The sequence below is a fragment of the Diadema antillarum genome, unplaced genomic scaffold, assembly GCF_040938485.1.
Source record: "Diadema antillarum isolate AM-2024a unplaced genomic scaffold, OU_Dant_1.0 seq00000995_RagTag, whole genome shotgun sequence".
In the NCBI taxonomy this organism is placed as follows: domain Eukaryota; kingdom Metazoa; phylum Echinodermata; class Echinoidea; order Diadematoida; family Diadematidae; genus Diadema; species Diadema antillarum.
This window is the reverse complement of record NW_027271833.1, coordinates 202,145-214,880: the sequence shown is the minus strand read 5'-3', so window position 1 is coordinate 214,880 and position 12,736 is coordinate 202,145. Positions and strand designations below refer to the sequence as shown.

At 37.8% G+C, this 12,736-nt stretch overlaps 1 protein-coding gene across 1 annotated transcript in view; it reads left to right on the top strand.

Moving 5' to 3' along the window:
- LOC139742314 (mesenchyme-specific cell surface glycoprotein-like) overlaps positions 1-12,736 on the top strand; it is a 33,858-nt gene that overhangs the window by 10,363 nt on the left and 10,759 nt on the right. The window contains exon 2 of the mRNA XM_071652891.1: positions 10,962-11,180. Within this exon, the coding sequence (XP_071508992.1) occupies positions 10,962-11,180 (219 nt within the window). The remainder of the gene's footprint in view (positions 1-10,961; positions 11,181-12,736) is intronic.

The following is a 12,736-nucleotide window of genomic DNA, read 5'->3' as shown; positions in this document are numbered from 1 at the left end:
CTCCAAAATCCTAGAAAACCGAGCTAATGTCCCATAAGCCCTACTGGATATTCTGAGAAATTTTGTAAAGAGAAGATGAAATTCTTTAACGTTTGTGATTATTTCAAGAGAGCAACAGATAACGATGGCTCAAAGTCGAAACTCAAGCTATTTACTGGAGCCATATATACTGTTTTACTTGTTAAACCGCAACATTCTGTGGCATGGATAGAAATAGCTGACATTTGGCATTTCTAGAACTAATCTCTTCAGGAGAACCTCTCTCTCAGTATTTCCATACGCTGATGAAATTTGAAGGTCTAATGCGAACCTGTCAAAATGAACCCAGTCGAAAAAAAAATTAAAAGTTTTAACACCAATTCAAAGTTGACCTTATTTAGGAATTCCTGAAGCTAAGAAAGATCTTTAAAAATAATCTACGCAGAAAAAAAATCTCGTCAAAATCACCACTCTACAGATCATCGCTGACGAGAACGGCTGTTCAGCCTTTTGCGTCACCCCTGTCGTAATGGAGATACTGATACAGACTTACCAGATGGGATACGTAAATACAAAAATTCTAAAACCCAGGAGCATGCTAGCATGATACGAATGGCTTAATCAGGTCGAACCACTAGATAAAAACATTCTACATCGTTCAGCTATAGGCAATACACCTGTGCAATGCTGTAAGATGCCCAGTTTAGACCGTGTTTTTGCGAGCTTATGATCTGACGGGATTATGGGCTCCCCAATATTTCGAATTCTTAATGGCAATGTTAAAGCAACGCACGTTTGGTGACTATCTCATTACTGTGATTTAGAATAGAAAAAGGTGACAGTTCTGTCGTTATGAAAAATCACTTTGACGAATTAGGTCTTCCACATGTCGACGGTATATACTTTCCGTTAGACATTAAGCGAGGGTGGGGAAGCATCATCTCAAATCATTACTTAGGAAGGACGATTCAAATGAATGTAAGATTTAAACGTTATTGATAAGTGACAGATTTACAACCACTTCACATGATTGAGAATAACGCGATCTGCCAGAGTTTCTTTGCGAACCTTTGTATGGTCTGACACTCACACAATACAGGTAGCCCCTATAGGTGACGTGCCTTGAAAATGGTGTTAATCCAGCCATATCCAGGAAGGGCGTGTAATTGGGAGAAAGTGCCCGGGTAAAGTTTAACACCTTTAAAGCCATATAGGCTATGTCTATTTTAGTGATTCCATTTTGCTTCCATTTCATTTGTGCTTTATGTTTTGTGTTTATAGAGAAAGAGAAAGGAGAAATTAGGTTGATAAAAGTTCTCGTAGTTGTATACCATTGGACAAGTGATGTACAGTATATCCACTATTTCCTCCAATACAGTTGTGCTTTATTTCCATCCCAAAACAAAGTGTAATACAAATATGAAGTATACATCTGGTAAATCATGTCGGTAACAGTTTGTAAGAAATACAGATCATAAAGCGTCACACTAACTAAGAATAAAGACAATGCATACTCCCATCCGTAATGGTGAAAAAAACATATAATGCAGTGACTGAAAAGAATGATCTACTGGAAAGAAAGTTTGTACATCTGAGATCACTAGAAAATGTATACTAAACTCATGTAAATGTTTTTGTTTTATTTACAATTGGAGCCTTTTATAAATTATATTCATGTTTCATGTAATATTACAACGATATCATTTTAAATAGTATTTGTTTTAAAGCATAAAAGACATACAAACAGGTTATACATGTTGTGGATTGCATAAATAGTGTTTAAGTATAAAGGAGATAAAAACTTGAGATAGATAGTATAAAGGAGATAAAAGCTTGAAAAGAGAATGTAAAAGCACAGGCACTCTTTATTGAGCTGTGTGTACCAGGATGATATGACGAAAATGATTCTAATTTATTTTTATCTAAACTTATGTGCATTTCAGTTTAGTTCAGAAATATTTCAGAATGACAGTGATATTGGAATTTTTGTAATTGCCATGAATAGTAAAATAGTTGTGTATACATTGTTTTTATCGCTGTCTACAATAGATCCTATATTCCTATATTCACCCGTTTAAGAGCGACTAGACATGGTTTGGTTAATTTTTCCCTGAGCCATATCTCCATCGATGTTCACCTAAAAATCTTAATCTTTTTAGATGCAATGAAAGTGAGGGGGATAATCCCACCGACCACCGGTAAACCCTTCCCACCTCAACACGAGGTTGATCCAGACTGCACGGTGTTTACTCATTCCGTCCCAGCGCAGGAAGAATCAATTCAAGCCTCGACTTACACGAAAGTTATTGCACTATGAGAAGATCAGTGTTTACGTCAATTACGACCTGTGCTATATTTACATGTATAGTCTTCTACGCATTTCTTACACCATGTACATGTACATGTTCAAGGAAAAAAAAACCCACACACATTAGTATGGTTTGATTTACCTTCCAAAATGATATAGCTGCAAAAGGAGTGACATGAAAATACAGATTGACGAATGTTATCATGAATTTAGTGTATTCTATTTTTGCAACTTGCCAGTGACAAAATCTAGTTTAGTTGTTTAATCTCCGAGTAACAATACACTCTTTATCAAGATATAGACTCCTAATTTTATATTCTGTTTGTGATTTTTGTTTTTGCTTTTACCGTAAATGGGTAGTCTACCATGAAAACTTGGAAATGAATTCTAACGTAATGGTTACACCTCTTCGTCTTGAAATAAAAAAAGATCACTTATGGCAATTGGGATTTTCTCTTTATTCGTTTTAGAAAATTCTCCTAAAAAGATTCTGTTTTCCGCATTATGATAGCAAGACGATGTATACACACATGCAACGTTTCTTCGTTATCAGTCTGCAGAAGATGTGGTTTGTGATCTTCTGTTGAGTCACATTAGGGCACGTCAAATACATTTTTGAGCCCTGTATAAATCATCCATCTTCTAGGTCATGGGGTGGATTTCTGTGCAGTCTGCTCTCCTAAAACTTGTGAGCAAGCTTCTGACGACAGCATTCATCAGTCGCACAAGGTCATGAGATGCGTCTTGAGTTGATTACGTTGCATCAAAGATCGACAACTCCATTGCCTATACTCGATTGGTCTCACAGCGGTAAAGGTTGGCACGTTGGTGTCAACTGTGAAAAATTTTCTGCGTCGCTTGATTCAAGATGGAGGTGAATGAATGGTTGCCTCTGTGATTCTAAAGAAGGAAGTAACAAAAAAAAAACACTTTCAATAATTGTAACAAACTATTGATGACGAATAATTCCTGTTTGGTTATCATGTCTACTTGTAAGTGGACAATTATCTGACAATAACATTGGTTTGAAGTCTACGTAGGCCTATCTCTTTCGGTGAGAGACGAGGAGGTGATTATTGGGGGTGCAAATTGGAGCTTTGAATGGAGCGAAAATCGACCGCGTCTGGGACCATAGAGTGCTAGTCAATACCACGTCATGCACTTGGCAACTCCACCCCTCCGCAGTTTAAGTGAGATCACACGACAGGTGGACTTGTGGGATTGTCGCTGTTTCGTTTCACTCTTTATGGAAGCATGCTATAAATATAGACAGATGAATTGACTCTAAAGGCATGATTTCACTGCGGTCACTGTGAGGGAAGCCGATCAACGGAATTCGTTAATTTCATCGCCGTTGCATTGCCGGTATATAGAAGACGCTCGAAATGGCAGCTGTAGTTGGAACAAACAGACAGACAGACAGGAAAACAACACGAAAATCACAAGAAATGGGCCAGAGCACAAATAAACGCACAACACCAAAATCTAAATTCTTGAAAATGAAGTGTGAAGTGTGATGTAAACCTTTAGATTTCAAGTAGGCCCTACATCTGTTAATTAATTTCATCATTTATGTCATTCTTATCATTTCATTTATCTTATTTCCAACAAAATTTCAATTGCAATTAAACATTTGAATACTAAGTAGGCCTAATTACACAACTTTTACAACGTCTTGTTAGAAATTCTAACATGAAATCATCGTCAAGCCATGAAGGTTAACATTGACGGAAGAGTATGCGGAAGGACCCGGATGTAACTCCCCTGTAGATACAAGCCCTGAGAAGACGTAAGGACTATCATTGACCTCGTAAAACTCACACATTCGGAAATTATGCTCGCTGCACGTGCATTTAAAGCACTATTCTTGAACGTAGTCATTATGAACCACCCTGAGGATGTGATGTCATTGCCTCGTGAGCTTTGACATCAAGTCTGCTTGCTATAAACGGACACCTCTGCGTTTACGTGCAGTCAGTTTCAATTAAATACCAAGCAGCCGTTATCTTAGGCACCGATCCCGATATAATCCCTTCCTTTGTTTGTTAATTGATTGAATGGATTCTGTCTTTCCAGTCCTACATAGGGCTAGATATGTTTATAGACATTGAAAGTAGAAGATAAGACACTACGAAAACAAGCAATTCTTATTTTTAAGACCTGTAGCCGAGTAGCATGAGAACGTTATAATCAGTGTCCGTCTTGTACAGGTTCAAACAAGTGCAATTAGAGTTACCATATTCATAGTTGCATTCTTTCATCCTTTAATAATCGTTTTCTGCAGTAACTATGACGTTGTTGAATGAAGATTAGAGGAACTTTTAGCAGTAGAGGAATAATTTTCGCGGCAATCAAAAAGAACATTGAAATAATTACTCGTGAAAATTGATCATCATTACGGAAATAGTCGTCGCGCCTGTATTCTTTTTAAGTAAATCACATTGTTCACATCATATGTAACAAATATATCATCACATGTCTAAAATGACAAAAACATGGCTATCACACTTTGAAGATCAATTATTTAATCTTTTTGTCTATGAAAATGAAGGTGACATAAACAATGGATCCTCTCTTTGTCAGAGTCACATGAAACTTGAATTCACTGTCGTCTATACTGGATCATTAGACTATTTCATCTTCATGCCTTTTCCCATGGTAATTCCTTCAAATCCAGGCTTTATTACAAAACGCGGCAAACTTATATCACTGTCAGCATCCATACATCTTAAAATACAGTATACATACACGAAAAGAATCATTTATTAAGTTGTTTTCGGACCTGATCTTTGCTTCAGAATAACGGAAGCTTAATATTACCTCAGTAATGAAATTTGTAATTGTCAACGCAAGAAGGCTTCTTGTCTCACGGGTAAACTCTGTATTGTTGTTACAAGAATCCTGATGATTTTACATTCCTTTCAGCGTTACTCTGTTTAATACGGGCTGTATAGTCACGACCTTTGTGTTTACTAGTAAACAGCCCTCACACATAGCACCATGAAGCATTTTGCTGTATTCCGAGCTATTCTTCCCATAATTTACCAGAATGTCATTCAACGTTAAATAAACAGCGGTGTGTAAACAACACATAGACTCACACTTCAACACAACTGAAACAATATTAGTGCTAGTAACGTCTATAGAAGTGACAGAGTTTCTGTAATGATGTATTTCTTAATTGATTGCTACGCCTTTATTTTTTTTTTCTGGTAAATGTGCACGTGTAAAAGTGGAGCAGAATATTGTTTATCAAACGAAAAAAGCTTCCTGACTCAGAAGCAAGGTTCATCATGTTTTCCACTTAAAAGTGATCGATGTCTCCTTTTTATCGTTTACTACATTTGTAGACCAGAAAATTTCAGCGACGTTTAATTTCTCTAGATTCTTCGGGATGGTTTTTTTTTTTTTTTTTTGCGTAGATTCCAATTGTCATTACATCGGTCAGTGGACAAACCAGAAAAAAAAAAGAATCATCTTCCAAAATAAAATCCCACATACCAGCACTCCGGAAGACGTCCAACAGGTGACGCGGTTAGGAGCCTTCAGATCAAGTTCAGAAATAGATCTCTGTACGATTTTGTGTCAAGGACTTCAATGATTAACAGTGCCTACATGTCCAGACCGGTGAAGTAGGCCTATTTTCAATTAGTCACAGCACAGCGAAACTCCATGCAGAATTCAATGGGATCTAGACATTATTTGAACGTGATATTGCACATTTTGTTATACCAGCATAGCTTGAAATAATAACGTACTATGAAAATGTTACATTCAGACTTGATGAAAGAGTATATCATATCATCTTTTCATTGATGAAATCTCCTTGCGTGGCATTCCCATTATGTTTTTCTATACATGAGGTAAACTCTCATCTAAAACCAAAGCACCCTTCAAGATTATGGAAGCAAGAGAAAGGAGTTTGTTTAAAAGAACTCATGGCATTTATAGTCCATCTAACACATTCACTGAGGCAGAAGTGTTCTCCAAAAGTGAAGCAGGGAAAAGTCGTCTGGATTCAACACTTCCTCCTCACGTCAGCTCCAAGGAAAGAGGGTTACAAAGTGCGGGGGGGGGGGGGTATTATTTGGGAGTTAAAGAGCGTTAAATGCCACTAACACAGTACACTATCTCAAGAGAATTGTGATGTCCTGCAGAAAAGTGTAACCTACTGTCCTTGAGGTTTGACAACAGACTCTCGAAGAGTTGAGACTTTGCACACTCTATTCAGTGCTATTCCTGTCAGCAGTGGCTTCAACAGACCCACACTATAGTCTTATGATGTTTTCTCCCTATTTCTGAACCATTTCGGAACTCCCTGACCATCTGTGATTGATGAATATCGGGTCTCGTCATCTTTGTCCCTGTTTCTATCTGTCTTATATAACCTTTCAATCATCATTCTAAGTTTACATATTTTTTTTTTAGTTCACTCGATGGTTATTACCAAGGAGGTATAGCAGATCCCTCCTTGATAGTACTCTTATGACGAGTTCAAGGAATGAAGGAAAGTACATTCATCGCAATAATGATGCTACAATGCTATTTAAAAATGGCCATAACTGTCTTCATGAAGACACATACGTTCATAATGACTTTTTTTTTTGTTATCATTTTTATGTCGTTGCATAAATGCTGTTTCATAAATGATTATCTGTGTCAGTGTTGACGACGTATATAGTGCTGTTCCCTTAATGTGTGCGTTGTAGAAGGCTTTGGTTTATTTGGCGGCTAACCACGTAGACTGTTTTGCTGATGAGTGTGAGTTATTCAGGATGGGTTAGTTCCTTTCAGGAACGCTTTCATTCGAGAAGAATCTACGCGGTGTACCACTGTCTTGTAGTGGTAGGTTTTTTCTTTCTGTACTCTTGTTCGTTTATCAACATTTTGATGCTATCAATAATTATCCTTCAGAAAACTTAATATGGCAAAATTCTCGAGGTGAGATGAATTCGAGGTCTTTCTTCTGTATGACTTCATCGTCCCCCCCCCCTTTTTGGCGGGGGGGGGGGGGGACTTGCTCAGGAACGCTTTCATTCGAGATCCTTCGATTTCCTTTATCTATTCTTCTTTCCTCGACACTGATTCTGAATCATTTTTCGAGGTCGAATTCTCCGAGAAGGATATTGGTTCCATGCCCTCTTGTGCCATGATAGACGTAACCTCTTCGTTGCAAAGTCCTCGATTTGTTGGGGTTGCTACTATCCCCTGTCTCTCAATATAATTCCCCCCTCCCTTTAAAGGGATCGTACTGTTTTGGTTGAGACCTAATTTCAGGCTTCGAACATTTTTTGGTGATATAATGAGAAACCTTTTATGAAATATGAAAGAGGTTGTAATTCCATGAGGAACTCAACTTTTATTTGATGAAAATTGGTTTTGAAATGGCTGAGATATCCACAAAAAAAGAGCGATTGTAATAAAGTGTTGGACCCACACTTTATTACGATAACTTTATCTTAGTTTGCTTTTGGATGTTTCAGTCATTCCAAACAAGATTTTCATCAAATAAACTTTGAATTCCTCTTAAAATGGTATGCTCCGTACTATATCATAAGTGTTTTCTTGCTATCTCGCAAAAAGTTAAAAGCCCTTTTCTCGTCTCCACCAAAACTGTACCATCCCTTTAAAACTTTCTCCGTCTTCTTCCCGTATTTACGTCTTTCTATATTTCCCACTTTTTCTCTGTCAGTCTTCCTCTCTCCTATACACACATCTTTGTGAAACATTTGTAAATGTTTTACAAAGATCTTTGTTATGCATGTGATATAAACTGCACTTTTGTAGTGCTCCTTTGTCATTACATTTTGGTTAGGCTTTCTTTCAATTTGTCACACCCATGTAAATCGTTTGATTTGATTTGAATAGCAAAATGAATACAAACAAACGAACGAACGAACACACGCCTTATAGCGCTCAGCCCTAGCGATGTGCTAAAATGGATTACTCGTGGGAGACGTAACGGAGAAGAACGCCGCGAAATAAGATATACATTGTATGCCCCGTAAATGATAATAAATCCTTTTGGACAGGGCTTCAGATGCAGACGGGATTTGCGGTACACTGTTTTCCTGCGGATCTGAAGTAATTTACTATGTAACATTGTATGCACATCCGAAATGTTATATGAAAGTTTAGGTAGAAACTTGATGAAAAGCTTTCCTCCCAATTAAAAGGAAAGAAAAATAGCTATGATATAGTTTTTTGTATCAATGTGTTATTAACTGATCGCACGCCATTATCAGAACTACCGTATTACAATGTGGATGTGCTTTTGAATCTTTTGAAACGAAGACATTAGAAACATGTTAGGCTGAGGAAACTACCGGGAGATAAAACTTTCGAAGTTAGAAATATCAGCAGTCTTGAGGTAAATATATATGAAATTGTTCCCCATTTAACGACCAAAAATAAAATGAAAACATTGCCAAACAAAATTCATACCAGGATTTAGGCTCTGTTTGTACTTATACCTGTAACCCCTACATAACCACAAACGTGATAATGTTGTCTATCAGTCTTCAGTTAATGATACTTCACTGATTGTTCCTTTTCTCTTTCTCTTCTCTTTCTTTTATTCTCATTTTCACAGATACTGCAAATTAGATATTTGAATGTTTAAATCTATGGGACCAAATATTTCTCCAAGGAGCTTATTCTTAGAGATAACTGCAATTGCTCGTTGTCTTTTATGATTATTAATATATCATTTATCAATTCCTTGAAAAGTTATTTCGCAGAAGTTTGTCTGCTTGCAGTTCTTTTTGTTGGTATTGTTTCGTATCAAATGTGTCCTTGTCGTTATGTTATTTAGTCAATATTTTCAAACGGAAATGAAACGAATGAAAGTGGGATATTGTCCTTATCGATGAGATATGAGAATAAATACCTAAAAAGAAAAGGAAGTAGAATAAAACAACCGGACGTATGTTTGATATTTCTTAGCCTTGAAAAGTTTTTAACTTAGGAAGAAGAGAAAAGGATTCAGTTTCAGTCATTCTTTTTTACCCTGTCTCCCTTTCATTCCTTGCTCTACTTAACCGCGCCCAATTGGCTTGCTACTCTACATACCGTAGCTCCACCTTTTAGGGTGTCTAATTAGAGTCGGAAGGACATGATTAGCAGGGCCTGAATGCGAGTCAGACCTGGGGATAAATTGACCTGTCCCTCAGCGGTCTCACGGTGATAGACTAATTAAGTGCCCGTGTAATTATCACAGTAAATTGGGTGTTTTTGGAGGTGTCTCACAACTCCTTGCCCCATCGTTTCCTTTACATGTCTTAGCGTTAGTATGGAGTCAATCGATATATTAATGAAACAATAGTTGACAGAACATTTGCTCCTGCGACAATTGCTCCGGTCTTAGTTTCCCCAAGGACTCAGGGTTCGGGTTGTGATAAAGGGTTTTAGGTCTAGTTTGATGTGAGGATTAGGATTAAGGGTTATGTTTGAGGGTATAGAATTTATGTTTAGCTTAGCGTGCAGATATATCATGGGAGCAATTGTCGCAGGAGCAAATGTCATGGAATAGAAAGAATAGCCTTAGCTATTCTCTGATTGATATACATGAGTGCAGAATTTCTTCCAGGTTTTAGGTACAAAGGGTCGACATGAGGAAGTTGATAGTATTGTTTACAGCATTTCTTTCATTGAACTGATAAGAAAATTGCTAAAATGCTGGGTGTCCCAAATCATTTTATACCGTTTACACATAACACTGTTGGTCTAATACAGACAGAGTAGATCCCATTTTTGTTCCTTTTATTTCTTCTGGTTACTATGACCACACACAGAACTACCTCCTTGCCCTAAAAACAACTGTTAATCTGTTCTTAATCGTGCGTGTGGAACGTACGGTATCTGTAGTTGGATTCTTGGCAAAAATAAGCTATCCAACACGTTTTTCGAATCAGTTAATCAGGTCAATTGGCCGGCATCTCAGATTTGTGCGAAAGTGTTGCATTAACATAGTGTAAACCTTGAAATATCGCCAGTCTCGTAGTTATGTTTACAAGCACTCATCTCTCATCATACATCATCACCATACGAAAATAAATCTGACTCTGCTCAAAATATAATTGTAAATTCCTTCCTGGTGATTGGGCATGTACTCTGTACATAAAAATCATTCTAAATAGCTATAATTCAACAGATCGATGTATCACTCAAACAGCTCTATCTGACGTCCTTGGACTGCAGCCAAGAATATGAAGAAAATTCTACTGTTTATACCTGCACGTGGCCCCATGGAAGAGATTACAACCCGTAGGCGTAATAATTATGCCCTATCTAAAGTGATCACATTAGGGGTGCACAAAGTCAGCTATTATTTCTCCAATTCTTCAAGTTTACTGTGATAGCATCGTGGCTGAATTGGCGTCTTTCGTGATATTTGTTGTTGTTTTTCTTTTTCTTTTCTTGTCGTTGTCAATGATCCTAACGTTACATTTTTTTCACCATGATGTTCACAGTTAGAGGATAATTACATTATACTAAATCTTTGCAATCAAACTTTTATGGGCTAATATTGCTTGTAATTTCTCACGAAACACTATTGAATAATTAGATTCAACTTTATACAGTCTTCTTTGTACGGGAATGGTGCAAAATGAAAACGCGACGAGGCAAATTCAACTGCATTCATACTGTCAATTTCTCGTCAATTGATTTTCAGGAAAGAAATGGATTCACGTTGTGGACTTTGCAGACGTTCACTACCCTAAAATCCTCGACAAATTCGAGTCGCCACGCCCACTCACGGACATCAAGGAATGCGGACAGTTCGTCGCCTGGGCGATCGAGGGAGAGCAAGTTACCGACCCCGGCATGGTTGTCCTCTACAACAAGTTTTCGAGGGGAACCAGGGAATGGACCAAGAGATGCGAATTCCAAGGTAAATAGAGCAGATCTGGTTGAAACTCAAAACTGTTACTATGTGTTACGAATATAATACACTGCATTTTTAATATGTCTGATAAAGACTGACTATACCGATAGAGATGAACTTCTTAGCGTTATTCATCATGAAGTTTATGCAGTGACCTTTTGTCATCTCTATAATTTTTGTATGTAATAAAGATATAAGTGCAACGATGAAACATGCCTTGTCTTTCCTGGCTAGCTTGAGTTGAACGTAGCAAGGACCGACGGAATGGTAAAATGTTCTTTATTACCCACGCCGATGAAAATCGGCAGGGGGTTATGTAAAGGGTTCCGTATGTTTGTTTGTTTGTTTGTTTGTTTGTTTTTTTTTTGTTTTTTTTTTGTTTGTTTGTTTGTTTGTTTGTTTGTTTGTTTGTATGTTTGTTTGTTTGTTTGTTTGTTTGTTTGTTTGTTTGTGTACAAGATAACAAGAGAACGGGTAAACGGATTTGCACGAAATGTTCAGGGAATGTTTGGATAATGACAGGAAAGAATCGATTAGATTTTGGTGATAATCGGTTGACCCTTGCAAATTCTGTGTGACCTTGAAGTTTTGACCCCATGGTATAGTGACCATTCCGAAAATTTCCCGTTTCTCACTTTGCGATTTTCCGCTACCATACGAACACATAAACTCCCCAACGATCCGACTTCGCTGCTCAAATGTTCGTAAGAATTCCGAAATTTACGTTTAGGCCTATTTGAGGGACTATGTCCTTCTAGATTTATGAAAGTTCGTTCTCCGTCATCACAAACTGGCCCGTATTTTGATGATTTTTCAAATTAACATTGATTGTTTTTTTCGTTAGAGGAGCATTTTGCTCGGTCGCAGTCACACTGCACGATATGCGTGCTCAATGTCAATGCGTGTGCAAGGCCGCTGAAAATGCATCGCGCTCTACACTGTTGGTGCAAAATTGCACCGGGGACGTTGCGGCGCTCGTTGGTAGCCGAATACTGGTGCAGTAGACATTTGCATTCAACCCTTGCATTGAATAATTCCCGTAGACACTAATCATAGGGGTAATTGCCTAGGGGGTACGTAAATTTTGTTTTTCTTTTTTGCTTTTGTGGATACCATCAAAGATCGTACACTCATACGACCTTTGATATTTGATGATTTTTCAAATTAACATTGATTGTTTTTTTCGTTGGAGGAGCATTTTGCTCGGTCGCAGTCACACTGCACGATATGCGTGCTCAATGTCAATGCGTGTGCAAGGCCGCTGAAAATGCATCGCGCTCTACACTGTTGGTGCAAAATTGCACCGGGGACGTTGCGGCGCTCGTTGGTGGCCGAATACTGGTGCAGTAGACATTTGCATTCAACCCTTGCATTGAATAATTCCCGTAGACACTATTTCATAGGGGTAATTGCCTAGGGGGTACGTAAATTTTGTTTTTCTTTTTTGCTTTTGTGGATACCATCAAAGATCGTACACTCATACGACCTTTGATATTTGATGATTTTTCAAATTAACATTGATTGTTTTTTTCGTTAGAGGAGCATTTTGCTCGGTCGCAGTC